This window comes from Centroberyx affinis, unplaced genomic scaffold (genome assembly GCF_046629955.1).
Source record: "Centroberyx affinis isolate AG114_WGS23_722 - 3 ecotype Tasmania unplaced genomic scaffold, CSIRO-AGI_Caff_v1 ptg005424l_1, whole genome shotgun sequence".
Lineage (NCBI taxonomy): Eukaryota > Metazoa > Chordata > Actinopteri > Beryciformes > Berycidae > Centroberyx > Centroberyx affinis.
Window position 1 is genome coordinate 47,905 of NW_027282713.1, and position 27,455 is coordinate 75,359.

The 27,455-nt window shown below is 46.9% G+C and overlaps 1 protein-coding gene across 1 annotated transcript; it reads left to right on the forward strand.

Annotated features, from left to right (window-relative positions):
- Positions 1-1,648: 1,648 nt before the first annotated feature.
- Positions 1,649-27,309, forward strand: prr36a (proline rich 36a). The gene is made up of 5 exons (XM_071546741.1): positions 1,649-1,812; positions 15,383-16,100; positions 16,375-16,468; positions 23,504-23,706; positions 23,885-27,309. The coding sequence occupies exons 2-5, from the start codon at positions 15,485-15,487 to the stop codon at positions 26,596-26,598; spliced, it is 3,627 nt and encodes a 1,208-aa protein (XP_071402842.1). The 5' UTR covers positions 1,649-1,812; positions 15,383-15,484; the 3' UTR covers positions 26,599-27,309.
- The last annotated feature ends 146 nt before the right edge of the window (positions 27,310-27,455 follow it).

A 27,455-nucleotide genomic window follows, 5' to 3' on the forward strand; every position in this document is an offset into this window, starting at 1 on the left:
GGCGCCTGGTTTATTAAAATGAAAGAGGAGACCCATCTAACAATGGATCCACACTCAACGAGAGTCAGGTTCCTGGGGCAAGGACACAAAATTTCTCATTTGGGATGGAAAGAAACATACTGACTATAATTCTTGGGGCAGTAGGAGCTAGAACTGGTTTGTGAATTATAATAATACTTGCATGATACAGTAGCACATAGATCTTTGCATCCAGTCTGCCTCCTGACCATGAGTTGAAGTTGAATTAGTGCAACGTTTTGGAGAGTCCTGGGTTTTTCCTCTCTGCTTGGCATCGGGCCTCTTGCCGATTGGAAAGGCTGACAGGCTGCTGATGAAACAACTGCCAGAGTCCTGTGAAGAGCTGAGAGAGAGAGAGAGAGAGAGAGGCCGAGACAGACGGGCCGCATGACTCATGCATTTACACACACACACACACACACACAGAGACACTCACACACACTCACTTACTCCTCATTAAGGCACACTAGCTCGGTCTTCCACACACACACACACACACAACATGGGGAAAAGTGTCTGCTGACAAGAGGCCACGGTTGAAGTCTTCTGGTCGGCCTTCATTCCTTCCCTCCCTTCCCTCCGCCACACAGTTACATTTCTCTTTGCCCCAAGGCTGCCTCTTGTAAATGTCTCCACTCTCTCTCTCTCTCTTTGTCTTTTGGTTTTATTAGAGAGAAAAAAAAAGTTGATGTCAGACGTCTTAATCCATTCACTCCCTCTCTTTCTGAGTCCCAATAGTCTTTGTATGTTTTTCCCCCTTTTCATTGATTTCCATTGTGAAGCCTGCAGCTGCAGCTCAAAGAAACAGCACTGAAGAAAAAGCATTCAACTCACAGCTATTGTGGGGTTGTACCATAGGCAAGTGGACACTGTACTATTACTATTATTACGCATCCACGCCATGCATATTTATGAGCACAGATCATATTTATAAGTGTAGGAAATTTGCAACAGATACGCTATTTGATGTGAATTTTCTTCCTTCTCAAATTAATTTTATTCAGGCATGCTTTTCATTCCATTGCCCAACAATCCCAAAACACTAGAAACAGTAAATCTTTTGTATGCACAGTATGAAAAATATTACCCATGCAGCTTGGTTTCTGTAACTTCTTCCATGCAAAGAGGATATACAAGGCTGATAGATGACTACTGTTGTTCTTTTTCACTTTATGTTTTTAATAGGCTATCTTATATTTTCACATCCTTTTAATGTCTACTCTATGTTTCATACAGCACTTTGAGCTGCATGTCATGTATGACTATATAAATAAAGCTAACAATATTAAAGCTATAATAAGCAGCACTCTCTATCTTAACTTTGTCTTCACTCTTCTTCATTTTGCATGGGAAGCCCTGGAATCCCTTCAAGCACCCCTGGGTGGTCCCCGGACCCCAGTTTGGGAACCCCTGCACCAGAGGACAGAGGTTGGTTTGAATTTGACGTCACGGCTGCTTTGCATAACCACCAGTCCGCGCTTTTTGATTGGACCGCGGCGGGATTAATTTGCATTTTTTTTGACCACGCTTCTCCTTCAATTTCCACCCCGACTCCTCGGTCACTCCCCCCCCGGGTCCATCCTTCATGAAGGGGAGCAGCCTGCCGCTGCTCAAACGTGGAGGGAAGGGATACAGAGAGGGACGCCCGCCGCTCACTGCGCGGCTCTATTGTTAGTCCTCTAAAATTTACGGCTCTGTCGACATATTTAGTGCATTTTACTCCAGTTCAGAACCGAAAGGGAGGGACTGTTTGTTTCTCCGAGAGGCTTCAAGAAGAGCCTCGGCGTTTGAAAGGTAAGGAGAATTTACTACGCCGTAACGTTAGCCCTAGCCAAATAATTTAAGTTAAGACATTAGCCTTCATATCTGTGCAACATTGAAGCCACAAACGTCCACGGTAAATATTGTTTAAGCCAGTGAAGCTCATTCTCCGTGCATTTTTGCTGTCTCGTAACCGTCCTTTGAAAATTAACCAGAAATATTTGCTTTTAAGTCATACGCCCTCTTTGTAATGTCGAGTGGCCAGTTTGTGGTTGGATGTGATGATGGATGTTTAGCATCGCGCGGAACGGTTGGGCGGTGGTTTTAGCGTGCGTTTCCTCTCCAAAAGCGATGCATCTGTGCACAGTGCGATACAAAACTCAGTTGGTACGGCCATGGTACAACCAACACCATGCTGATTGTATCGGTTCAGTTTATCGACTGGTTTTGTCTTCATGTGTTTCCCAGCAGGCTGCCCCGGCTCAGACCTCTATTGTTCTGTGAGGCTGGAGCGGGCCTTGTGCTGGCAGGATACTTTAGCGTGTGTGGTTGTGTCCCAATAACAAATGTTATTGTTAAAGCATGCAAGACCGCCCCGAATCCTTTTAAAACACTGGTTCCCAGAGTGGGGTCCCGGGACCACCTAGGGGTCCTTGACAGGGTCCCCAGCAACACCAGAAACAGTTTAATTTCTGTGGTTGAAACATTGCAAAAAAGTGGGAATTTGGATATAACTTGTATACTAGTCTACCATCAGTTTAGGTAGGTATACAGTTTATACCAGTCTATGGATGTCATTGGCATGAAACAATTTAAGACCTCCTGCTGTAAATCACTTGCCTACATCAATGAGATGGCCCTATTGATCTCATCCAGTCAAATGGTGAAACAATTCAGTTTTCAATTTTTTCCTGGCGTCTTGAAGCCCAGCAGATCTGCATCACATGCATGTTATGGCCAGAGGTCTTCTATCTTGAACAGATGTCTTTGTTTATGATTAGAATTCACATTAGTAAAGATTTCAATATCATCATACATCATATTACATACAAAATTCTGAAGTGCTGTTACATGAGCTGCCTGCCTGCTCACCCAAGTCTGGAGATACCTGCTTTGTTTTGCTCGGCAAGATTACCGTCAAGCTCTGTTTTCATATTTACACCTATACACATGGAGTGATGTCACTCTTAACTCAGCAGAGCGGTATGGGAAAGGAGGAAAGACGGAGAGCTCAGGAGCAGGAGATCCGACGGCTTCGTCTGCAGATCCCAGAGATGGGGGAATACTGTTTGTCATCCGTTTTGGCCTAAATCCACATTACATAATCGGTGCATTTTGGACTGGGAGTGGGGGGGTGGGGTGTGTGTGTGTGCAGTGACTCTCTCTCCTTGGCTTCAAAAGGGTATTTGACATGCAGTCGCTCACTGGGGAGTATGTCACCTTCTCTGAAAACCCCTCCTGCCACTGCTGTCGGGGTGTGTGAGTAGTTGCTGAGGAGGTTATCTCCGGCCAGGGTGTGAAACCACGTGTGAATGACATACACACACACACGCACACACTGTCTCTCTCCCTCTCACACACTCTCACTGAAGCTCCAAGGGCTCATTACCGGGTCACTTTGTTTTTATACTGCACAGCCGCTTCCCCTGTCCACACCTCTGTTTCCCTTTCCTCTTCCAAAGCCCGAGGAGCTCAGAATAGTTTGCTTGATTCAGTGCTTCCTATAACCTTGACGAAGCTCAGGAGGGATCGGATAAGATGGTTGGGAAGCGGAAACTGCAAACATTATTCAATGAATGTTGTCTTTTTAAAGGGCCTAAATGGATATCCTGGCAGCTCTGTTGGCTAGAGTATATATGCCATAAACTCACGGTCTATATCTTCCCTCCCTCTCTTTCCCATGTCAGTATCCACAGTAAAAACTGCCCAGTACCACATAAACTAAAACGATCTGCATGTTTTATTAGGAGATGAGGACATTGCTTCAAAATCAAGGTCTTATGAGGCGCCATTGACCTCTCCTCCCTCAGTCTTGGAATGTAGATGGACTTCTGCCTGGTGCACTTCAAAGTGTCCTCGTTTTGTGAGTTGGGAGCGAGTGTGGCGCCTACTGGTGTGGCTGCAGTTGTTGTTTATTTCGGGCATGACCGTCTGTAAAATGCAGGTGGTTGACACTGCAACATTTAGGACGGCATGACCGCCATGGGCTGCTTAAAATGGATGCCACGCACTGGGAAACATGTGAAGCCGCTTCACGCTCCCATCTGTGATTGAAAGATGTGCCTGTTCTGTGTCTTCACTGAAATACCTTCAATAGCTGGAATACCTTCTGCTCATTGACTTAAATGAAGGCTTCCGTTGGAGCGGTTGCCTCAAGGTATGTCGGGTTTTGGCAACCTTGGTCAGTCTGCCAAAGGTTGATTTTATGTGGAATGCAAAGCTAAAAAATATAAAGCAGCTGCCGACCATCTCTCTTCTAAGGTCCGCCCTGTTTATTAATGGTGAGTTATTGGCTTGGTGCTTCTAATGGCCGATAATGCTCCCCTATTTATTCTGCTTAGCGTTGGTCCATGTGCGTCAGTTCAACAGCTGCGAGAGGATGATTATGGATGTCCGGGTCAGGGGTTCAAATCCATTCTCCTCCATGATCCTGCATTGTCAGCCATGATGTATTTGACAATTACACACTCTGATCCTCACTGACTGCCCATTATCTGCCTTATCAGCAAGCATTAAATCACAACACATGGCTCAACACCATACCTTGGCTGTCGATACAGAGATTTGATCTTTGTGTGTGTGTGTGTGTGTTTGAGCACATGCAGTCCTTCAGTCTTTGATATTTTTATAGGACAGAAGAAAGGACAGTGCCATGTTTTATGAATTGACTTGTCTCGTGAACAGGCATAATGAATGAGGATATGGGGCTGTGTTCTACTGAGCAGAGGTGGTACTGAACTTAAATCTGTTATGGATATCATTTGTTTGTACCATGTGGACATGGGCACTATTCAGCCTCGACCCTGTCCCTTGTCTGAGAACTCACTTAAAATCAGGGCAACTGAATGGAAAGTACAACTCCGGTACACCAGAGAGAATTTGCATCTGCTTGGAAGTTTTCTGCTTTTACAGCCTGCAACCAGTTTCAGTCTCAGCCCCACACCCATGGAAATTCAATCCCAACTTCTGCCTGCTCTACTACATCTGTTTAGGATGGCATTCGCACAGGGCTAAACCACGTTTCATCATTCACCCACTGGTTCTGCTGTGGCTCTCGTGTGTCCAAGTCTCCAGTTTGGCAGTGTTGCTTTTGGCTGTCCTCCTGTGGGCTGGTGGGACGGTGTGGTGCTGTAACTCTCGTCACTGTGGTTTGGAGGCTGGCACTCACCCACCCATTAGGATAAAGCGGTGGACACTAGCGCTGCATTTTAGGCACTCAGTCTGTGTGTCTGGGTTTGTGAAGCTGGGCTCCGAGCACTGTAATTATTGAAAGAGTAATTCAGCACTTTCATAGTCTGTTCGTCAGCTTACTTTGGTAGAGCCTCGAATGCCATCCCAAAGATGTATTTTGCTATGCCTTGCCTATCGCACTAGCCCATTTTTGTTTTTCTGAACTTACTCCCGTTTGGGATGTCTGGTTGTCTCTTCTGATACGGTGCAATATAATTTGATCTATGCAGCCATTGATCCAATGTTTTCTGAGGTGAATTGAATTGCGCAGCAGCTGTAAGGGTGTGCGTTTGTTTGTGTTGGGCAGGCTGGGCATATCCTGTTATCATCCCTTGCTCTGCCTCTTTATGCCCATGAGTAAGTCAATCCCGTGTATACAGTAATTGATCGTGTGTGTGTGTGTTTGTGTTTCTCACAGTTCAGGGGTGTGGCTGTGGGTTTGGCTGTCTGTCAGACAGGCGGGCGGGTGAGGTGTGGGATCAGTGTCCATCTGGCCTTAGCTCACCCTGCCCACTCAGAGGCACGGTAACAGATCCAGCCCTCGGGCTCCCCAGCATTATATTGACTATCTGCCGGCCTGTCTAGCTGGTTGGCTGGTTTCACTGGAGAGCAGCGGCCGGCCGGTTTTAATATGGCAAAAGTGATGTCATATCTGGCCCCTCTCCAGCCACCCATCCTCTACAGAAACCCTCATTTTGATTCTTTGTTATTTTCAGCAACAGCATAAAACCAAAGAGTCCCATACAGGACGTGACATGTGGAATAGAGGTGTTAGTGTATTTTTAAATTTCTGCACAATCTCTTTCATCCCTCCCTGTCTTTTTGGCCAATATCCACTTTATAGCCTTTGCTTCATCCTTCCTTTCCCTTCTCTCACTGTTCTTCCTTCCACCCATTTACCACTCTCTCAACCCCACAACCTGTTTTCCTTTCTTTCTATCCCTCCACATCCTGTCTTTCCTCTTCTCATGTCCCTCCTCCCTGCCCATACTCATCCATTTGTCTTCCTCTTTCTGTTCCCATCTCTGCCCCTCTCTGCTTCCATTCCTCCATAGCTTCTGTCATCCATCCTTCCCTCCGCCTCTCCGCAGGCTATCCAGTGTCCCTGGTCAGTCTCTCAGTAGGGTGTTTTTGGGTGAAGTTACCAGTGCCAGCTGCTCCTCTGTCCCCTGGCTCCAGCTAATCCCCCCCCCCCCCCCCCCCCCTCGGCACCATGCCTGGGGGGGGGGGGGGGGGCTTGCATGGTGTGCAGTGCAGACAATAGGGCTTGTCTGCCCACCCTCCCCTTTATGGTACCCTAATGTTATACACACTTGAGATGATCACGGACCAATGCCCCCATTCAGTTGTAGTCCGAATTTTATTATTTTTTAGCCTTTTTCTTGTCTGATTACATCTGTTTACAAGCACAAACAAACACATACTCGCCCCTGCCCTCATCATACCACCCTGCAGAGTCTATTGGCCCCACCGACAGCCTGTCCTGATGGCACCAGGCCCTGGCCCGGTGCTTGTTTGAAGCCCTGCCAGGTTTGGGACAGATTGTACCCCACTGCCTGCAGCGTTTCAGACCACTACCTTGCCAGTAGCCGCTAGTCCATCTCGTTTTGATTGCCATTCCCCTAAAGCCTAACTGGCTTACTCCACTTAACTTGTAGCCTTACTTAGCACCTGCTCCTCATGGCCTTATTGAGCGGTTTAGCATCACTTAGCACATGTCCCCTATGGAATTGATTAGAATTAGCTGCATGCTTAACGTCCAGTCCAGCCCACACCCATCCCCCCAATGAATAGTTTTGCGTTGCTAAGCGCATCGACTGTTGTCTTGTAGAATTGACGAGAGCATCTTTAACATCTTGTCAATCGTAAAACAATAATGACTTTCACAAACACATTCAAAGTCTACGCGTCAAGTTGGATTTCCTGGTTACCAGTTGTTTTGGGTTTGGACAGAAATTTTTGGGAGTCAGACTGGACTCAAATGTTAAGGCCTGAGTCGAGCTCTAATGCAGGACTAGGAGTCTGATCATTTTGTCAAGAATACGGCGAAACGCTTGGATCAGATCATCGAATCTGTGCAGTTTCTCCCCTGGGAGAATTACTATTTGGCAATGCAGGGCTTCCCAACAAGTGGACACTAGGGAGAACGCAGCCAATCTTTTTGTGCACAACATAATCAGCCAAACAGCCAGTCAGCTCATTGAGGATTCACATTCATCAGTGCAAATGCACGCTTGGGATAAAATATTGTGATGTGAGGCTAGTCAACACGTGCACTCTTGGGAGGACAGGACAGCCTCGTTATTTGGACAGAGGAAGAGCAGCCAGCCAATCGGCAAGATCATTCAGGATTAGCGTGGCTCTTTGTCTGTAGATAATGAGGTGCATGGAGTGCCGTTCTTCCATCTTCTGTGATCAATTCTCTGGGGAGGGGGTGGACCCTCCGCACCCAACCACACCCGTCACACACACACACACACACCCACACACCATAACCCCACCCCATTCCTGCATGAGAGACGCCATCAAAGGGGAAGGAGGAGGAAGTAGTAGTATGTAATGCTGGGCTTTTGGATGATGTATTTGCGCTCTTGGGTTGCATGAATGCATCATCCACTATACAGGATGTTGACAGAAGTCAGAAACAGATTATTAATGCTTGAGTGCTTCCTTTCCTCTGGCATAATGCACCATGAATGCATCACTCCCATGATACCTGGAGGAAAGCAGATGATCAGCCACACATCGATGGAGAACAAATTATTGTATTGCATCTGTTGCCTGAGATCCTTTTTTTTTTCCTTCCAGAATAACATGAGGTTCAGTGACACTGCTCCAGTTATCTCTTCTAGAGATAACTGGTTTCCCTGCTTTTTCTTCCTATTATATCCTGCTTATTGTAGCTGGTCTGTTTGTTGTTATTTCACTTATATTTCAGTTGGTTACATTTTCATTGTTTTAGAACAGTTAGTGTGATGTCTTTGTGGATAGCCCCTAAAGTTTGCATTTACCAGCCTTGGGGATGTTCTTGTAACTTTATTTATCCATTATTGAAAGTGGACAGTGGACAGGCATTTTGAAAATAGAAAGCAAGCACATGGAGTCACTGTGGACACATCAGAGAGCTTATATTGAGTTGAAACTCATACAAGGCTGTAAAAGTGACTTATCACTTTTAATGCAGGTGCAAAGTTCAGTAACCTCTCCTTTCCATTTGTGTTATGTAATGATGAAAAAAAATAGAGGTCAGTAAGTGATGTAAGTGAAGTATAGGCTAGTTCATGTGATGCTCTCAGAGGGTCTAGTGGCTGGCCCTCACCCGAAGCTGACTGGGAACTGGGAAAATGCCTTGGGTTTTATTGGGAGGAACTGGTGCATATCATTACTGGGAGATTATTTGTGTTTCCACTGTGTTTTTGTTATTGTCAGACATCAGTGAGCGACTGTGAGAAAGAATGCTAACCTATCCATGCTCCCTCCTCCCTCACTGTGTCCCGCAAGGAATGGGACTGTTTTGCTTTGTGTGTGTTTGTCGTTCTCTTGCCTGTTGGATAGCCTGCTGAGGAATGCATCTAGTGATTAGAGGGTGTTGTGATGTAAACAGTCATCTCCAGTTTGGTCAACTTAGCCATGCCTCATCTGAGTGGTTTAATGGGTGGAACAGTTACGAGCAAAAAGTAGTGGACAGTCCTCTCTTGTTCATTGTTTTTATTCAAATCCAACCTATTTTGTAACACATTTCACATACAAGAAAAATGTGCTTTGCTGAAAAAATAGCAGTTAACCCTAAAAAAAGAGAGACACGTTTTACAGCACATGATTTTTCAGTGGCCAACATGTTTCTACAACACAATCAAAACCAAGCTGTGCCAGTGGAAGGAATTTAAATTTGAACACACCATAGCTCTTCACAATGAGTGGGACACAGTCCAGACAGTCAATAAATCCAATAATTGTGTTGCACGGACATTGATAATAGCTGACAAGCTACATCATCTTTCATTGAGATGATGTTTCAGTTGTTTCCACCCTGGTGCCAGCTGCCAAGCTCCCTGTTGTTGTGGCTTTTATTTCTGCACCATCATTTTTAGATCAGATTATATTGGATCACTTTGCCAGAGAGCTGGTCTCATATCATGTGCTGTGTTGTGTTTGTGTGTCAGAGTGAAAGAGATAGAAAGACTCTTCCTGTGCTGAGACTGAGGCAGCTATTCAGCGATGTGCCATATAGAGCCCTGTATTCACAAATACAAGGCTCATATGCACTCAGCTGAGGCTCTCCTGTCAGCATGCTGGGAGGTGTGTGTGTTCCAACAGGGGATTGAATTTCTTTTCTCTCTCTCTGCATGCTGTGTGTGTGTGTGTGTGCGCTGAACACTCTACTGGTGATGCAGTAGAAATGACAGCACTGCCTTGTATGGTCAGATGGAGCAACAGGCTTATACACACACACACACCCTCTCACGTACCTACCTGCTTTCTTGTATAGATTCTTAGAACACTTCTTTGTTCTCAGATTCTTCATAGTTCAGTGAAAGTTGGTTCAGGAAGTTCCGAAAGTGTTTTTGAAGTGATTGTGCAGCTGGCAGTGAATTCAGTGTAACTAAGGAGTGTTCTGTATACAACTGTCTCTATACTGTGTACTGCACACTCAGTTTTGTGAGGAGGATGTTTGAATCCCTTCCAAAAAGGATTGGAATAAGAAGGACACAATAATAAATATAAGAAGTAAAGAATAATAAGAAAGACTTGGTTATGTGTGCTGCCTGTGCCTTGCATCCAGTCTGTTGCTTTCAGATTGAAGTCTGAGCTCTAGGTTAGGAAACCCCCTTCCTTTCCTTAACACCAATAAACCTCTTGTCTTGGTCTGCTCTCCATTTCGCTGCATACCCCAGCCACCCTCTTCCTCTAGCCTCCTCTCTTCATTCTCCCCTTTCAGCACAGCTCTCTATCCTTCTATCAGTCGCACACACACACACACTGAACGCAGCCTGTGTTTCTTCCTGTGTTCTACGTGCCTTGAGTGTGTATGCCTATCCCTCGGTCAGACGCCAGAGGGTAAGTTAATGAATGGACCGACAGAAGGGCTTCATATCTCATCGGTACACATCTGTCACACTACAGCCTGCTAGCGCTGCCTACTGTAGCACACAGTGTGAAAAACAGGCTTGGTCAGGGTCAGCAGGGCCAGCTTTACTAGGCCTGTTGTGTAAAACGGCAAGCTAATGGTGCTGGAAAGAATCAAGAGATGAATCAAGTGCGGCTGTGGAGTTGAAAGAATGCAGGAAGTGGCGGGCAGCTGGATGCCAGTCTTGACTTTTTTTTTGTGTGTGAATTTGCACACTTTCATGTCACGCACACATGCATCCTGCACATTCATAGGTCACTCACTTAGTCTCTCTCACACACTGCCTCATCTGATGCATGTGCATGCAATACACACATTCACATTCACAGGCCTCCCTCTGACCCTTTCACTCACTACTCATTCACACATGCACAAACACACACACACACACACACACACACACACACACACACACACACACACACACACACACACACACACACACACACACACACACACACACACACTCACACACTCACACACTCACTCACACACTCACACGCTGCCAGCTGTCAGTGTGCAGCCCTGAGGAGTCGGAGGAAGGCAGCAGAGCTGGAATGTGGATGGGTTGGATCTCTCAGATACTGCTGCTGCTCTGGGCGTTCATTCCTTTGCGTTCATCAGCTTACAGCAGATGCAGCATTGACATGAACCTTACAGTAGAAACTCATCTAACCCAACAGCAGGCAACTGCAGTGGCTGCATCCAAGCACATGCAAATAACCAAAATCTGGTCTTGGAATAGCTCAAATATATTCCTGATTTGTCCTCATCAGCCTGTGCTGGCACTGCAAATGTATAGATTATTCTTGTGTAGTGTCTCTGCTAGCAGCATTTATAATGGCTTATAGAGGCAGCGTTTCAACAGCAGTCCAGGCTAAATCTACAGATGACATTAAGCCAGCATCAGTATCAACACACACACACACACACGCCATCCCGTCCACCTCTGCCCCCCCCCCCCCCTCCCCAGCCTGCACAATGCATTCCAAACCCCTGCTATGCTCTCAACACCACTAAATCCCTCTCTGCTTGTATTAGACACAGTATTAAAAGTGACCCATTTTGTCATGCACCGCTTCTAATGTGTAGAGGGAGAGAGAGAGAGATAGGGATACGGGAACGAGGGATGGGGCACGACAGATGTAATTAAACTGCCTAAAGAGAGAGAGCAGGAATAAGAGTTGTGACGCAGTAAGCTATATTTCTTCATCAGAACAAATGGAATGTAAATACCAGTGAGGCCAGTGAGTTCCTTCTCCGTCTAGACACAGACTCCCCCTAACAAGCTTACAAAGTGACGGTTGCATTTATAAACACACTATTCTCCCGCTCTAGCTAAGCTATACCCTGCTGCAGTGTTTTGAGCCCACAGGCCCTCGTCTTCAACCAGCCTCCGCATTAGCATACTTGCAACACATTGTAATTGTCGCCAGGGGTATTGAACTAATTGTAATATTAGCCGCACGGCGCTGACAAGAAAGAGGCATGCTGCGTCCTGAATATGGTATTAAGTCTTCGTTGAACTACGATTTTGTTATGCAAATGTGGATTGAGGGAATGGCAGACAGACAATGGAGGTTTTCTTATATTTCATCAAAATGCATGAGGCCATTCATCTCGACCAGGCAGACACAGATGTTTAGGGCATTGCCTCGCATTCAGTGGAGGTATGAATTTTTGTGAACATAAATTCCATGTGGGCTTGTATTGGTTCAGCCACCGCTATAAAATCTGGAGATCTGACTTCACACGGCGTGTGCTATGAGTCAACAGCTTGAAGAATTCCAAAGTGGGCAAAGTAGCATGTGCGACCATATTTTCTGAAGGATAAGAAAACGAGCATCTGTGCTTCGCAGTCCAGCTCTTTTCCTCTTGCCGTGCGCTCTCACTGTAATTAAGTAAAACATCATGTGTGGATGGTATATTAATAGTAATCCATTCACTTCCCCTCTGCGCTGTGTCTGACATACTGTCAGCTGGTTGGCGATGATGCCTTTGCATGCCCAGAAGGGGGTCATCTCATGAGGAATGTGATTCATGCTGCTCTCCGCTAAGCCCCCGGCATTAGTAGCCCGACTGGCAGAGCTGTGCCATCCACTTCACAGTGCCACTCAAACTCTGTTCCCCATCTCACTGCTCTTTCCGTTTGGAGCAGTTTCCCTCTCTGAATAGATTGGGTGGGGCGTCTAGGAGAGCTACCATCTTGCCTAAAAGAGTAACTATGTGTCACATGGTCTAAATACCTTCTGCACCGGCCAGTCTCCACCCACCTAGATTCAAATCTGGGGGTACTGAGGAGCCATCTTGCCAACTAGTTTCGTGGGTGCGTTTTCTGCCTGGCTGTCATTCATCAGGTGATGTTGCTAAAAGCTGACTAGCTAATTCTTAGTCTAGTGGTGTTTAAAAGAATGACACATTTTATACTGGGTATTTCAAATGGAGATCATGGCCAAATGGTTCCCAATTTTCTAATGGCTTCAAGACCATCCCATCCATATAAATAGATTGATGCTAATGGATTTGATTTGTGTAACACTGTCCCAAGGGCTCTGAACATTAGCTAATTGATCATGATTTAAGGCTTGGTATTTTAGAAGAGACAATCCAAACATGTTGTTAGCAAGGTTGCACTCCCCTTTCTGGCCTCTACTCTTCTTTGCTGTATGTTCTCTGTATGGGCTAGAGATTTGTAACCAGAGATCAGAGAAGAACGAAAGAGAGAAATACTGCAGGAGGCAAAAGAAAGATGAGGGAAAAGTGTACTGAAGGCAGGTGCTGAATGTGTTTCTTTTCCCCAATTGAAACCAAAGGGCAGGACTCAATTATCCATTGTGAGAAATTAGGGAGTTTAAGCGACTGTGTGTATGGTTGTGTAGGTGTTTGAAGTTCTTGTATGTTCGGAGGTGTTAAACTGTGTATTCAACTGTTATCGGGAACAAACTGGCCAAACGAGTTATTCCAGAATTGGCAACAAGTGGGTCCGTTTGTTAATTTGCCTTTCAACTGATGAAGCCTTACATGTGGCTGAGCTAGCTCCCGGTACGCTATGGTCACACAATGACTCCATATAGAGGTTTTCCCCTGTAAAACGTAATATGAGAGTAGGAAAGTACCAAAAGTTTAGGGAGCTGGGAGAAAAGCAAACAGTGCTGCGGTAGGCCTACCTCAAATGTTAATGTGTAACTAGTGAGGCCTTACCAAGGTGACTGGCCTCTGCACAAGCCTGAGTGTAGATTCCCAGAAGCAGTCCTAAAATGAATGTTGCCATGCATTTGAGCGCAGCTTTGTTATCATTATCAGAATTGGTCCATATCTGTGTTTATTAATGGCATCCTCCTCAGGAAGAGATGTAAATCTTGGAGTAGGAGTTGAATACGGATGCACACTCTTCGAGTAAACACCTTTTATCACCGTTAAGACAAAACTAGTCCTAGATTCTTCATCTTCTCCATGTGGCTTGATAAATCCAGACCATGGCCCCATGTTTGTGGAAAGATTTGCTCAGTGGAAGTTGACATTTTTCTACGACGTTTTAAGTTATCTGGTTTCTGAGCTAGAATGTCATGCATCGTCTACAGCTAAGACCTTTCTGTCTTGTCTGTGCTGTGCCCAAAGAGCAGAATCTGCGCACTTTCTGATTCACTTTCATATTTTGTGCATTCTTATCACTCTTGCCTTTATTTCTAGTAAGTTTAAACTGTCTTTCTTGCTTCGTTCTTATTTCATGTCTTCTGTTTCTCCCACTCATACAGATCTTGCCTCTTTTCCTTTCTCATTATTTTTACTTTACTTTTATTTTGTTCCATCACTTTCTACCACACTCATTAGGTCTTTGCTTTTTTTCTACCCACCTCCCTTTTTTTCCACTATTCCCTCTCCATCCAAAGCCTGTTTGCCGGGCCACACAAAGCCTCTGCTGGCCAGACCATCTGTGTAGCAGTTTACTGGAAGTAGGCCTTATAGGATCGGAAGGAGGGGGGATGTAACCAAGGCGTAGAGAGGAACAAGTGGCTATAGGGAAAAACAAAGGAGTAATCGTGAGTGAGGGGGGTGTGTGTGTGTGTGTGAAAGAAGCTGTGGGTGCAAGCGTAGAGGGGCAAATGAAGGGGGGATGGGGGATGAAGCTATAATGGACAGGAGAAGGATGCTTCTCCAATGTGAGGACTAGAGAAGAGAAAATTGACTGAGGTTAATGAGTTCAAGACGTATATATGACTCAACTCACTTAACCCCCCTTCTTTCTCTCCAGTCCTTCACCACAACCTCTCAAAGTCTTCATTAGTTTCAGAGTTTCCAGTAGTATTGTCAATTAAAGGGTCCCCCAGAACATGAATTGTCCTTTAGTAATCATGGGACGTCATCATGCTTACAATCCTCATCTGCACAACAGAGAGCACAATGGCTAACAAATGGGCCGGTTTGGTGGTGCTGGTTTTCCACGTCCTCCCCTCCTCTTCCTCTGTGGGCTGTGTGTCATGTCAGGAGATTGTGAAGCCTCTCTTGGCTTTCAGCGCTCCAGACCGCAGCCTTCTCCCTTTCAATCTGTAGACGCTGGAAGCCATTTGGAGCACAGTCACGATACACATTCACCGTGTCATCAGTTTTTGTATTCCCGCACCATAAAATGTGCAGTTGAAAAAACATTCACCAGTGTACCTCTGTTGTGGCGTTTTACTATTCAGCTCCTCATTAGTTTGTTTGCTGTGGTGCCTCGGGCATTCTGTTGGTCTTGTTATCGTAGCTCTGTTCTAGATGGGTGGACTAGTCACTGTCGAGGAGGACTTTGGTTTAGGAGATTTGTTGGCGTCTCCCACTGCTCTCTTCCTGTTTTTTGGATTCCCCCAAATTCCTTGGAGGCCCCTCACCATAAATGGTGTTTCCTTTGGCTGACAGTGACATGTTCGTCATATGACTTCTCTAAGTATAGTATAACTTTAAATTCTTCAATTAAAAATAGGTGTGCAATAATTCAATTAGTCCACACAGAGGTTAGGCATTAATCCCTGTTTTGTTCTTTTACAGGACATTGAAGTGTGAGAGCAACCAGGCTGGTGTGTTGTCTTGAGTGGGAATCTCTGGATCTGGTTAACAGCGCCAACGCCAGCATCCACACCTTAGGAGGGGATGAAACCGGATGGGGTTACCATGGAAACCATGGAACCCACTGAAGCTGCAGCCGGAGCAGAGCCCTCCTTATCCCAGGGAGCGGCCACGCAGGACGAAATGACAGAACAAGCCCCATCCGCATCACAACCCGAGGAAGCCGCAAGCACCACAGCGCCCCCTGCTGCTCAGGAGGCCAGTGGCAAGCCAGCACCAGCAGCAGCAGACTCCAAAGCCAAGCCAAAAGCCGCTGCGGCTAGAGTAAAGCCTGCAGCGAAGACCGCAGCAGCTTCTGGTTCCAACTCACGGCCAGGCTCTGCCCCAAACCGCACGATGAATGGGGTCAAACCCTCAAACAACGTCTCGGCAAAGACGGCTACAGTGAAGAAAACGACAACCACAACAGGAGCATCAGGGAGCGGGGCAGTACCTAAAAGGCCAGTGGGTGTAGCATTGGCTTCTTCCACAGCCAGGACCCAAACTAAGGTGCCTGACAAGAAGCCTATTGGACCTGCCAGGACTACCTCTGCTGCTGCTGCCACGGTAACCAACGGTACCAAACCAACAGCAGCGAATAGTACCCCTAAGAAGAGGCCAGCAGCTGGGCCCGTTAATGGAGCCAGACCCAAAACCACAGGTGAGTCTAAATGGGATAGTTCATCTCCTACCTTAATTAAATAATGGTACAGTACAACTCACATACTTAAGTCATACAGAGTGTTTGAATAACATTATCTTAAATCTTAATTCATTTATTTTTATCTTTGAGGTTGTTCAAGAATCAGTTAAACTAAAGTGTATACCTTTTCAAATATTGAATAAACCTGTGTGGTTTACTCAGAGATTGTGAGTACTCTTCCTCTCCCACTGCCATGCAGTCACATTTTCTCGCTCTTTTTCCATGTCTCCAGTTCCTGCCAGCAGATTGGCTGCTTCTACTGCCTCAAAATCCAGCACTTCCACCACAGCCAAAGCTGATAGGACAGCCATTTCCAAGACTACCAGGTATGCCAACCTATCATAACAGCAGGCCACAGGCCATGCAAGTGATTTACAAGCCCTGATGACATTGTGACCTTGGAGCCATCAAACGCATGCATTTGAACGAAGTTGATATCTGGTTGGGAAACCCCCTCAGCCATATTTATTGACAATAGAGCCCTTTACTCTCTCTCCCCCTCTCTCTCTCTCTCTCTCTCTGTCATACACAATATATCATTCCCCCCTCTGAGATCTGGAGCTAACTCACACAACAGGCATCCTCCTTACCAACTGGATGAGGAGACGACTTTGTTTATGTTGGTGCCCTGAAAGGGAACGGCGGAGAACAACGTCCATTGTGGCGTTTGGGCCGTTATTGGGTCGGGTTTCACTTCAAGAGTGTGAGTCATGCTAGCAGAAATAACCTGAGACAGAGGGCCTTAACAGACCCAGTGATACTGAAGAACTATGGCTTTGTCCCATAAAGACCCCCCTGGCCCAGGCTCAGACACCAGCCCCCCCAGGGCCGAGAGCTATTGACTTGGATCATAATCCTTCTCATACTGGGCTGGTGGTTTGGATAGGGAGTGCTCCAGTTGGACTAACCTTGTCCCAAAAGGCAGTTTTTGGCACTTTTCTGCCCTCTCAAATGATCATTTTGGCTGCTCCAGAATTTGACCCGGTCATTTACTACCATTCCCCACTAGAAACCTTGTGATAATAAAGGCCTGTTACTTGAAAGTCACACATTTCAACCGTCTAAAACAGCTGTAGGTATTGACTTTAATAATGTTTTGTCTAACATTTGTTTTATTTCAACTTTCATTTCAAATTGTTAAGGGAAGAGATGGAAACAAGTTATTCACCAAGATTCAAAGAAATGGCAACAAAAGATTTTTCTGGAATCTTATTAAAATGAAGATTTTTTTTTTTTTTTAATCTTGATTGGTATAGTAGTCCATATCGGAAGTATAAATGAAGTTTAGTCTAAATAAAGTTTTCGACTGAGTCAGATCCATAATAAGCCAATCCCACATCTGTCCACAGGATGTACTGTTCTGCACTGAGAGGCCTGATTAGATTCAGTCTCCACTTCTCTTCCTTCTTAATGCTCTCTTATTAAATAAAGGAAATGGCCGTCTGACGCAGCACAGGATTATGACGTTCTTTCTTGGCTGTAAACGAGTGCTCCCACCCGCAATACACACCTATTTGTGTGTGCACACACAAATATATACCTCACCCCTTTGATTTTTATTAGAGAGATGCATACACACTTCAATTTGCATATGGCTAACCTCCTATTTTACACACAGATGATACAGAGTATGTTGCAGTGTTTCAACAGCTCTCTCTGTGTTGGATTTGCCTAGAGTGGCCATCATCTCTATTTTCATGTAGTATTTAACATCGTGGTACCATGTGGACTTTGGGGGGGGAAGCTGATTTTTTATTTCCTGTGTTATGTGTTTGTGTTTGTGCATGGACAAGCTCATCCTCTGAATTATGCAGATGAGGCATTTCAAGTGTAGGAGTCCGATTACAGTAGCACAACATCCTTAAGTGATTGAATTTGTTCCCTCGGACATGACATCAGGCACTCGCTGTTCTGCTTGAGACAGAGAGAAGCAGATAGACAGACAATAGGAGAACAGCAGCAGGTGTCTGCCCTTGTGGAAAATGTGTGAGTGTGTTGTATTTCGTGCCACCTGTGTGCACCGGCCAAGTCGGTGGTGTGTGTTGAATCCTCTTTAGCGACAGAAGCAGTGGTGTGCATTGCAATGAGCGTGTGTGTGTGTTCATGCTGACTCCTTGGCAGAGCCAGGCGGTGACACCAGCAGACCTTCTCTCAGCTGGAGTGGTGACTTGCTGTTTTCCTATTAGTCATGACTATCTGAGCAGGACAGGAAGATGCTCCTATAGAATCACATAACCTTACATCAGTGCAGGAATTAATTAAATTATATAATTTTGCACTTGTTGTACTCTCAACCCTACTACACTGTAGCAGCGCTCTTATCACTGAGACTATGGCAGTCACTGTTGGACAAAACTGTCACACAGGAATTTTTTTCACTTAAATGATCTCTTTGTTAATTATTTTGCAGGTAGACCTTTTAGTTAAAAAATCATAGACAAACAGGCTTAGCTAATAATACCACTGTTGCTATGGTAGCTCGCCCTAGCCTATGACCACCAGAAAGAACAGCCTCTCTCATGAAGTATTAATGTTGATTGCCCGAAGGGGAGGAATGAAAGCATATTGGATTTGATTTTTTACCAGAGCCCTGTTCCTAAAGGGCAAGTGAGATTTGGAGATTGCATGGCACTGTGAGCTCCTCAAAACATGTGGCTTACCTATTGGTGCTCAGGGAAGGCGAGAGGCTGTGATTAGGTTTGATAGAGCGAGAGAATGGAAGAGTGGGGGAAATGAGTGGTGTTGGTGCAGAACACCATTATTGTACCCAGCAATGTGGCAGCGCTGTTTCAGCTGTGTTACTGATGTATTTCAGGGTTTGTTAGCTACCTGGTCTTAAGTGTTCGGTAACTAGAACACATGCATGTGTACACACACATCTTTATGGCTGGATGATAGATCACCACCTACCAACTGATCAAGTGACAGCTGGATGGCTCTGTCCCGGCGGAGCCTTGGTGATGGGGGTGGGGGTCGTAATGTTGTAAAATCTGGCGCCCGCCTCGTTCTCCTCTCCTCCGATGAGAGGCTTGTGCCCTTGTACTGTCTGAGCAATCTGTCTTTGTCCACCCCTCCCCCCTCTCAATCTCCCTTCTTTCTGTCGTCTGTGCATGTACAGTACTGGGCGTGTGGCCAGCACCCCCTTGAGCCCTCCTCCAGCCTAACCTCCATCCATCCAACCATCTTATCATCCTTTTTCATCTATCATTTTGTTGCACCCCGAGACTCTAAAATTTAGAGTGTGTGAGATGAGGTAGACATCGATTATGCGGCCATATTGCACACCAATCAGTGAGGTGATTTGTCAAAGAAGTCACCATTGGGAGTGGAAGCTTTACGAGTGGATTGTACTTTTCAGTCTCATTGGTGCAAAATTATCCTGACCCTCCAGAATCTGAATGGGCTGTAAAGGAGACAGGATGGAGATGACACCCAAGTCTCACTGGCCTAGTGCTTATTCCCAAGTGCTACCCCTGGTTGTCAAAAATCACAATCCCTTCACAATGAACTAAATTAATATACTTTTCAACATACCCAGGCCAGCCTTCACAGGCTACAAGAATTGACAGTGGCTTTGCACAATGCACTTTCTTCTCACTGTTCTGTCTCATCCTCTCTCTCCATTTCCTCCTGTGTCGTCCCTTTGGGGATGAAACTATGTCAATTCTCCCCGCCAATCTTGGCAGGGAGTAGGATTACTGTCCTAACAGAAACAGCCCATGGCATCTATCACTGTGACAGTAGGTACCCAGGGCCTCATAAGAGCCAACGCTGTCTGCCGAGCTGTTGCTAGGCTCCGACACTTCATCTAAACCCTGCGCTGAGCTGATTCAGGCCTCCGATCTTTTTGTTTTTTTTTGTCAAGGAGCTAACTGTAGGCCAACACAAGCCCCAGGAATGTGTGCTGCTTTCTGGAAGGAGGAGTAAAGCAGCTGGTTTTGGACAGCCTACAAGCCAAACAATGTATTGTCAGGGTGCTCCACTTCCATTAGTTGTCTCAGAGGGGGCCCTTGAGCTGATGAGGGGGAAAAAAGGCGAGAACAGAGAATGTGTGTGTACTATGTGTGTATTTACATTGCATTTGTGTGTAAGATGAGCTTCCTCCAACAGGGATAAAGTGTACCTCCAGGCCAAGCCTCTCTGTCTTCTCTTTGGCTTGATTAAAACTGAATATTTAATCTACAACAGGGTATGCCAAGGGAGTCTAGGTTCCCAGCTGTGTTTCAGAGGGAACAAGAAGAGGGAGGGATGCGGGGGGATGGATGGAGTGGGTGTCGCTTGGCTGAAACTCCCCTGGTTCATGGTTACACTTTCAATTTTGGCCAAACAGATGTTGCAGCTGCTTAGTATGTTAATATCATAGCAGTGTTGTTTGGAGCTTTAGTAAACATTGGTCAAAACTGTGCTGGACTGTATTTGAGTTTGCAACAAAGAAAGCCCATAAAATGTATCAGTGACTCGTCCCTCTGCTGACCTTTGCCCATAGGAAGACCTCTCGTTAGGTCGTTAAAGTCCCATAAATGGCCGCATAGCGCCTCACATCCTCCCTTTGGGGTGTGTTTTGTATTGATTCAAACCCTCTGTTGGCAGTAAATGTAATCCATACTAATACAGCAACAACAGAACCACCAGCAGCCACCCAGGAGTAGAGTGTGCAGTCCAGGCATTAGTGCGGCTATCCACTCCTCCCTGTGCCTTCCCTCTGGATCAAACCATTATGAGTTATGACTCATCATCAAACGATGGAAGGAGGGGTTGGGGTTGTATGAGGTTATTGTGTCTGTGACCTCCCCTTGCCCTGTCGATTCCTTCCCCTCTCTGCATCTTTATTCCTCCCTCTCGCTCTGCATTTTGTCCTTCAGTCTCACTCACTCTCCCCTTAGAGCAGGACATTCCCTCAATTCTTTTCCCCCTGCTTGCCTCCTGCTATAATTGAGTGGTCCTGTCAATTCACATTCCCCATACACTGCAGGATCAGAGATATGAAAACTGCCTCAGTTAATGAGCCTCTGTTATCTGCTCTATCCTCCCTCTCTCCGCCTCATTCCATATTATTGTTTTCCTTCCCTCCATCTGTCACTCCTACTCAATTTTCATTGTGTCCAACCTCAGAAGTTCAGACCTGCGCCGTTCCCCTGTCCCTGTGTCTCATTGTTTTCTTGCATATCCATTTTTCATCCAGTGCCGATTTCGTCTGTGTCCAGTTGTTAGGTTGCGCTTCACGTTGCAGCCAAAACTCTGCTTCTTGGTCTAATAGCAGCCAATTACAATGATGTTCCAGTGCCTTGAGTCCATGTCTGTCCAGTGATTGTTTGATCTTGGGAAACAAATGGCCATTGTAATGTTTAATCGCTGTGGGAGAGGCATCTGTGTGCGGGCATGCTATTCCACTACAAGCCCTCCAACTCTCCATCTGTCATTGTCAATTCATGCCTGCATCGTCTGCCTCAGTAGCAGAGCGAGCACAGGAAGACATAATGGAGATTGCACTAACTGACGCTGGGTCACAGTTCCATAAGGCAGTTAAATGGTTTGATTATGTAGCTCATTTTGTTGCGAGAGGGAGAAAGAATCGATTTTTGTGGAAAAAATAATATACAAATCATCTACAGTACTGAGGGCTTGTATTGTTCTTGGGTTCCTGGGTTCAAGTGTAGAAATGAGGGTCAGCATTGCCTGCAGCTGACAACTTGATCATTTAACCCATTGACTAGCAGGGCATTGCGGCAAAGACTACGTCAAACTCTTCAAGCCTGATGAAGCAAGTGTACTATGGAGATTTCACAGACCAATATAACACAATATAACACAAGCACATTAACATCCATAGATTTGAATGTAGGTTACTGCTTTTAAAGGCTAATTACTCAGCAGGTCCCATGAATGCCAGGGTGTTATGTAGGTTAATATGGTACACATTTTTTCAGTCACATTTTGTACTTGACCTAAAGGTCAGATTTAATCCTACAACAGATTGTTGATCCATGACAGCACTTCTTGGCTGCTGGTCTCAGTATCTCAGAGCAGCGCTGTAGTGCTTTGCGGCACAAAACGCGAAGAGCGCAAACAGACTTTCTTGCAATGGCAGATCATGGTACAAATGAAAGACTTCTGGAAAAATCACTTCCAACATGTTTATCCTCTTCAGTAAAGCAAAAGAGAACCTTTGGCTGAAGAAGCAAAGATCCTCTTTGTGTCAGGAAGCAACAGGGTTTATGGGAAATGTCTTAAATTTGAGAGGCCTGATGAGGGGGTAAAGAGTAAATCCAGATTATTATATTTGGTGTAAAGTGATGGGAAAGATAAGGGGTACTAACATGTGACATTATAGGTCCTGAGATGCCAGACTCAAGCCTGTAATGTTGAGGTTATAGTAGATGTTATAGGCCTCTGTCCACTGAGTGTCCCTGCTAAGGACAGATGTAATGTTGGGAACCTATGATTCATACGTGCAGATTTAATTATTTTGCAGATTCACCCATACAACCACTTCTTTGCTGCTTGTGCCGAAGTGACGAAAAGGGAGAAGTGTGGGAAATGGATTCTTAGCTAGGTCAAGATGTGATTGAACGGATTAGCGCAGTGTCTCACATAAGAACCCCTCTAGACTGAGGAGTGGACTAGGATCTTAATAGAGGATCGATCTTAGTCTATCTTTGCTATCATCCTCCCCCACCTGCTGTATCTGTGCTCAGTCACCATCCCCCTCTCCTTAAGTCTGATAACTACCACTCTTTCCCTCGCCTCTTCTCCACCCCTTCTCTTCTCTCCTTCCGCCACCTTCTTTCCTTTCATCTGCCTTTAGCAATGCTTGATTCCTTTCCCTCATTTCTCCCCATCACTCTTTTCCCGTCTTGCACTCCTCACCGTTCTTTGCCTCCTTAATTCTCGTCTCCACTACCTCTCCCTTGCCTCCTTTCTGCCCTATCATTCCTCTTTCCCTTGGTCCCACCCCTCCTGTCTTCTCCCCTCCCCTCCCCTCCCATCACTCTTTTCCTCTTCCTCTCTCAATCATTGCTTCTTTCAGCCTCCCTTCCCCCCTTGATGGAAATTAGAGAATGACTAAGAAATGCATTATAGTGGGACAAGAGATAGATGAGGCTTTGTTAATGGGTTCCTGCTGTAGTTGTTCAAATTGCTTTTGTGGTCTACATTAGGAGAGGTCATGTATTCATGCTTGGATATGCATGTAGCTGAGGAGCATCAAGTTTTCTCAGTCAGGTCTTTTGTAAAGTAGAGGAAGTCATTGTATGGGTCATGAGCCACAAAAATAAAGCTTTTTTTTGTTGTTGCTGTTATTGGAATGTTTTTTTCTTTACTGTTTTGAATGTGTCACTAAAGCCTTAATGTTCTTCCTCCAGGCCTGCCACGGGTCCCGCTACATCTCGATCTGCATCCACCACATCCAGGCCCACTGCTGCTGGTGCTGGGACCACCACAGCTACAAGCAAGCCCTCCACCACTGGAACTGCCAAAGTTGCTGCCTCCAGAGTCACCACTGCGCCCTCTGCTGGCAAGACCACAGCAGCACAACCTCCCAAAAATACTGCTACTGCTAAGAAAGGTAGAGGAGACTGGTGGATTGTCTAAACACATCTGATGGTATCAGTTAGTCAGTTTAGAATAGTCAGCCTAAAATGATGGTAATAAAGTAGCATGAAGGGATCAATTTCAGTTTGAGCAGTATCTCTGAGATTTTTTTTGGATTAGGTGAACTGATGTTATTTTTGTCTTTGCTACAGATGTCAGCAGACCAGCTTCTGCCGCAGTGGCTAAGAAGCCTACAACAGCTACAACATCTGCTGCTACCAAAAAAACAGAACCGTCAAAACCCACAGCCACCTTAAAGCCAGACTCTAAACGGCCTGTTCCCACAAAGGCAGCAGATCCCAAGGCATCACGGCCCAAAACACAAGAGCCCATGAAACCTACTCCGACAAAGAAAGCCGCACCAGCCACTGCGCGGCTCCCTGCTCTTAGCAAACTGCCCCTGGGCCGGACCCCACCAGCCTCGCCAGCCAACAAACCTGCGGCCGGCAGCACCCATCAAGCAAAACGGGCCGCCAAACCCACCCAGGCTGTCCCGCCTTTCACTGCCACCAAGAAGACAGGGGTTTCGAATTCTTCCACAGCTGCAGTAGCACAGAGTGCTGCTGCTGTCACAGCGGCGGCTGGCACGGCAGCAGTCGCTACAGCAGCAGTCGTCGTTGCTGAGCCAACAGAGGTGCCAGCAGAAACACAAGCAGAAGCTGTAGTGGCTTTACCAGAGGGATCAACCCTCGCTGCTTCAGCCTCAGAACAGGCCCCCTCCCCAGCCTTGGCCCAGGACACTCCAGCAGATGTGGTACTTGAAGAGGCGGCCCAGGACAATTCTGCTACTCCTTCCCCTCCTCAGAGCCCTGTCAGGACAACCATCCCTCCAACATCTCCACCCCCGGACCTGGTAGAAAGCACTGCCGCTTCACTAACAGCTCAGGAGCAGATCTCTATCCCAGTCGAGGCTGCCCTCCCACCAATGGTCTCCCCTCCAGAGTTATCAGAGGAGCCTGTTCTCCTGATACCAGACCAAACTGCCTCCGCATCTAAAGCCCCTCCAACAGCTGAAATTGCCATGCCTCAGGTGGTTTCTCCCTCCAATCTCAACGAGGATGAGGATGAAGAGGAGAGGGAAGGCAGTCAGCAGGTTTCTGTGTCAGAAATGAGTGGGACGACCCAGCCCACCGAGGAGTCTCGTCCTGGGTCGGCTGGCCTTGTGGGCGGGTCTGCTTGGAGGGCGGGCGGGGCCCTGTTCTCTGAGCTGGACTCTGAGGAGGTTAGCGGCAGCCAGCAGGGGGCGTCAGAGCTGAGTGCCCCTGGTGTCCTGGAGGGCACAGAGAGCATGGACGATCTGGGAGACGCCAGTCTCAAAGGAGCCATCGACATGGAAGGAGCCTCCGCGGGTTCACCTGACTTTGAGAAGGTTCCTGAGATACCAGTCAATGATTTTGAGGAGGATGAAGATGATGAAGACGACGACGACGATCGGGTGTGTGACATGGATGTGGGCTCAGAGCGGGCGGATGATCAGCAGAGGCCCAGGCACGACAATGAGGTGGATGACGAGGAGGACGACGAAGATGTGGAGATGGCCAGTGAGGGGGTGACGGAGAGTGGGCTGGAAAGCTACGGGAACGCAGATGAGGATGACTTTGCTGAGGATGAAAGGTTGGACAACCTGAACCGGGTTGCCCAGCCGCCCCCTCCCCCCCCTCTGCTGCCCTCTGCCCCAGCCGCTCAGTGGGACCAGCCCAACCCGTTCGCTGATCCCTGGGAACAGCCTCTTCAGCCCCTCCAGCCACAGCAGCCTTTTGAGCATGTCGCCCAGCCCATGCAGGCAGCCGCAGTAGCCCCAGCTAGCCCTTCCACAGACCCCTGGCAAGCAGACTCGGAGACCCCTACCCAGTCCCCGGCCCAAGCCTGGCTAGAACTCGGCTCTGCTCACTTTGTCCCCCAAAACCAAGACCTTTCGCATCAATCCTCAGTCCAGAATGAGCCACAAAAACCAGAGGCTTACATGGATCAATCGAGCCTGCTCCCTATGCAGATGCTGGCCCCAGCTCCCCTCTCTGCCCCGGGAATGTCCCTGTCCAGCACCCTGAGCAGCGAGACCAGCACACCCGAGGAGCTCTGCGACTCCAACCGAGAGGGGAAGCTCCAGCTCCAAACCCAGGCTGCCCAAGCCCCGGTCCTCTCTCTGCAGCCCGACCCAGAGGACCAGGACCTGGGCATCCACTTGGAGACAGGGGACAGGGAGGGAGAGGAGGAGGCTGAGGCGGAGACCCTGCCTGCTGATGAGGTCCTGGGAGGCCCCGCAACTGCCCCCACCTCCAACCCCTCCTCATCCTCAACAACGGAGGATGAGGCCAGCGACACGGAAGGAGAAGCTCAGTTGGACGATTCTTTGGACAGCCAAGGGGTCAATGTCGTAGCCTTTGACAGCCAGCATCTAGCCCAGCGCTGCCTGTCTGCCGTGGAAGAAGGGGAGGAGGAGGTAGATGGCGGCGTCGGAGAAGACACCACCCCACCTTCGGCTAACTCGGCGGCCTCTTACGGCTTTGACACCATGACCACAGCCTCAAACTCCAATGCCCAGTCCACAGGCGAGAGCTGCACCAAGAGCCCCGGCATCTTCTCCCTGGAGGAGCTGCCTGAGGAAGCCAAGGAGCCCTGCCTCTTCCAGGAGTCTCCCACCCAGACGTGTCCGGCAGAGCAGCACTACATGCAATGTGGGAAGCAAGAAGCAGAGGCCGCAGAGGATGCGGGGGTGGAAGCGTCGGGGTCGGACGAAGCCCTGGATCGTTCTTCGTCAGGTCAGACCTCTCTGCAGCAACCAGAGGACGACTCCGAAGACCCCCAGCCTCCCTACTACTCCGCTATCTGTGAAAAGACTGAGAACTCTTTCGCAGGTAACGTATAGTTCCTCATCTCCCTCACAGCCCAAGTAATGTCCCCCTACCTCCCTCTGGCCCCATCCCAGCCCCCCCCCCCCCCCAATAAAATCTCACTGTTGTATTTCTTGTCGTCGATGTTTGTCCTGAAATCTCTGGGGTGGATGTAATCAAAGTTAAACTAAAAATCAGAGAGCAAAAAGAAACAGAAGAACTGTAATAAAAAAGAAGACAGCAGTGCCACTTCCGTCTGATATAACATTTCCATTATGAGTATATGGCTTAAACTCCTGTATGTGCAATAGCTACTACTATTTACTCTTACAATGTGTGTGTGCCTGTGTTTTTGGTTTCTGTTTTAATTAACACTGCATTATCCGGTCACCCTGAACTGGCATGGATCTGACTTGTGTGTTTACAATGCAGCTCTTAAAGGAGAAAAGAGAAAATTAACCATAACAAAAGAAATGTGGAATGAACTGTTTAACAATTTTCCATGTGTATTTATCCAATACTTTTTACTGAACAAAGCTGAAAATGAGTTTTGATTGTATTTTCATTTTTGACTTTGCTCCCCTACCGTAACATACAGGCATCTTTACCCTTCCTTACCCCCCATCACTCCTCATCTCTTCTTGCACTTTAAAGTTAGACTGTGCCCCCTCTTTCTCTTATGTTTGTCCATCTTTTGGAGTAATGAACCTTAAAGCTTTAAATAAAGATTAGATTTTTACCATGAAGTGCTCTCTTCCCGGACAGTTTTATTGACATGGGGACTGGGGAGTGGAGTGTGTGGCAAATGTAAGGTCTTTTCTCTGTGTGCAAGGCAAACCATCAGACACCACTGCCATTCATTTCAAGGGGTCTCTCTCAAACATTTTGCCAG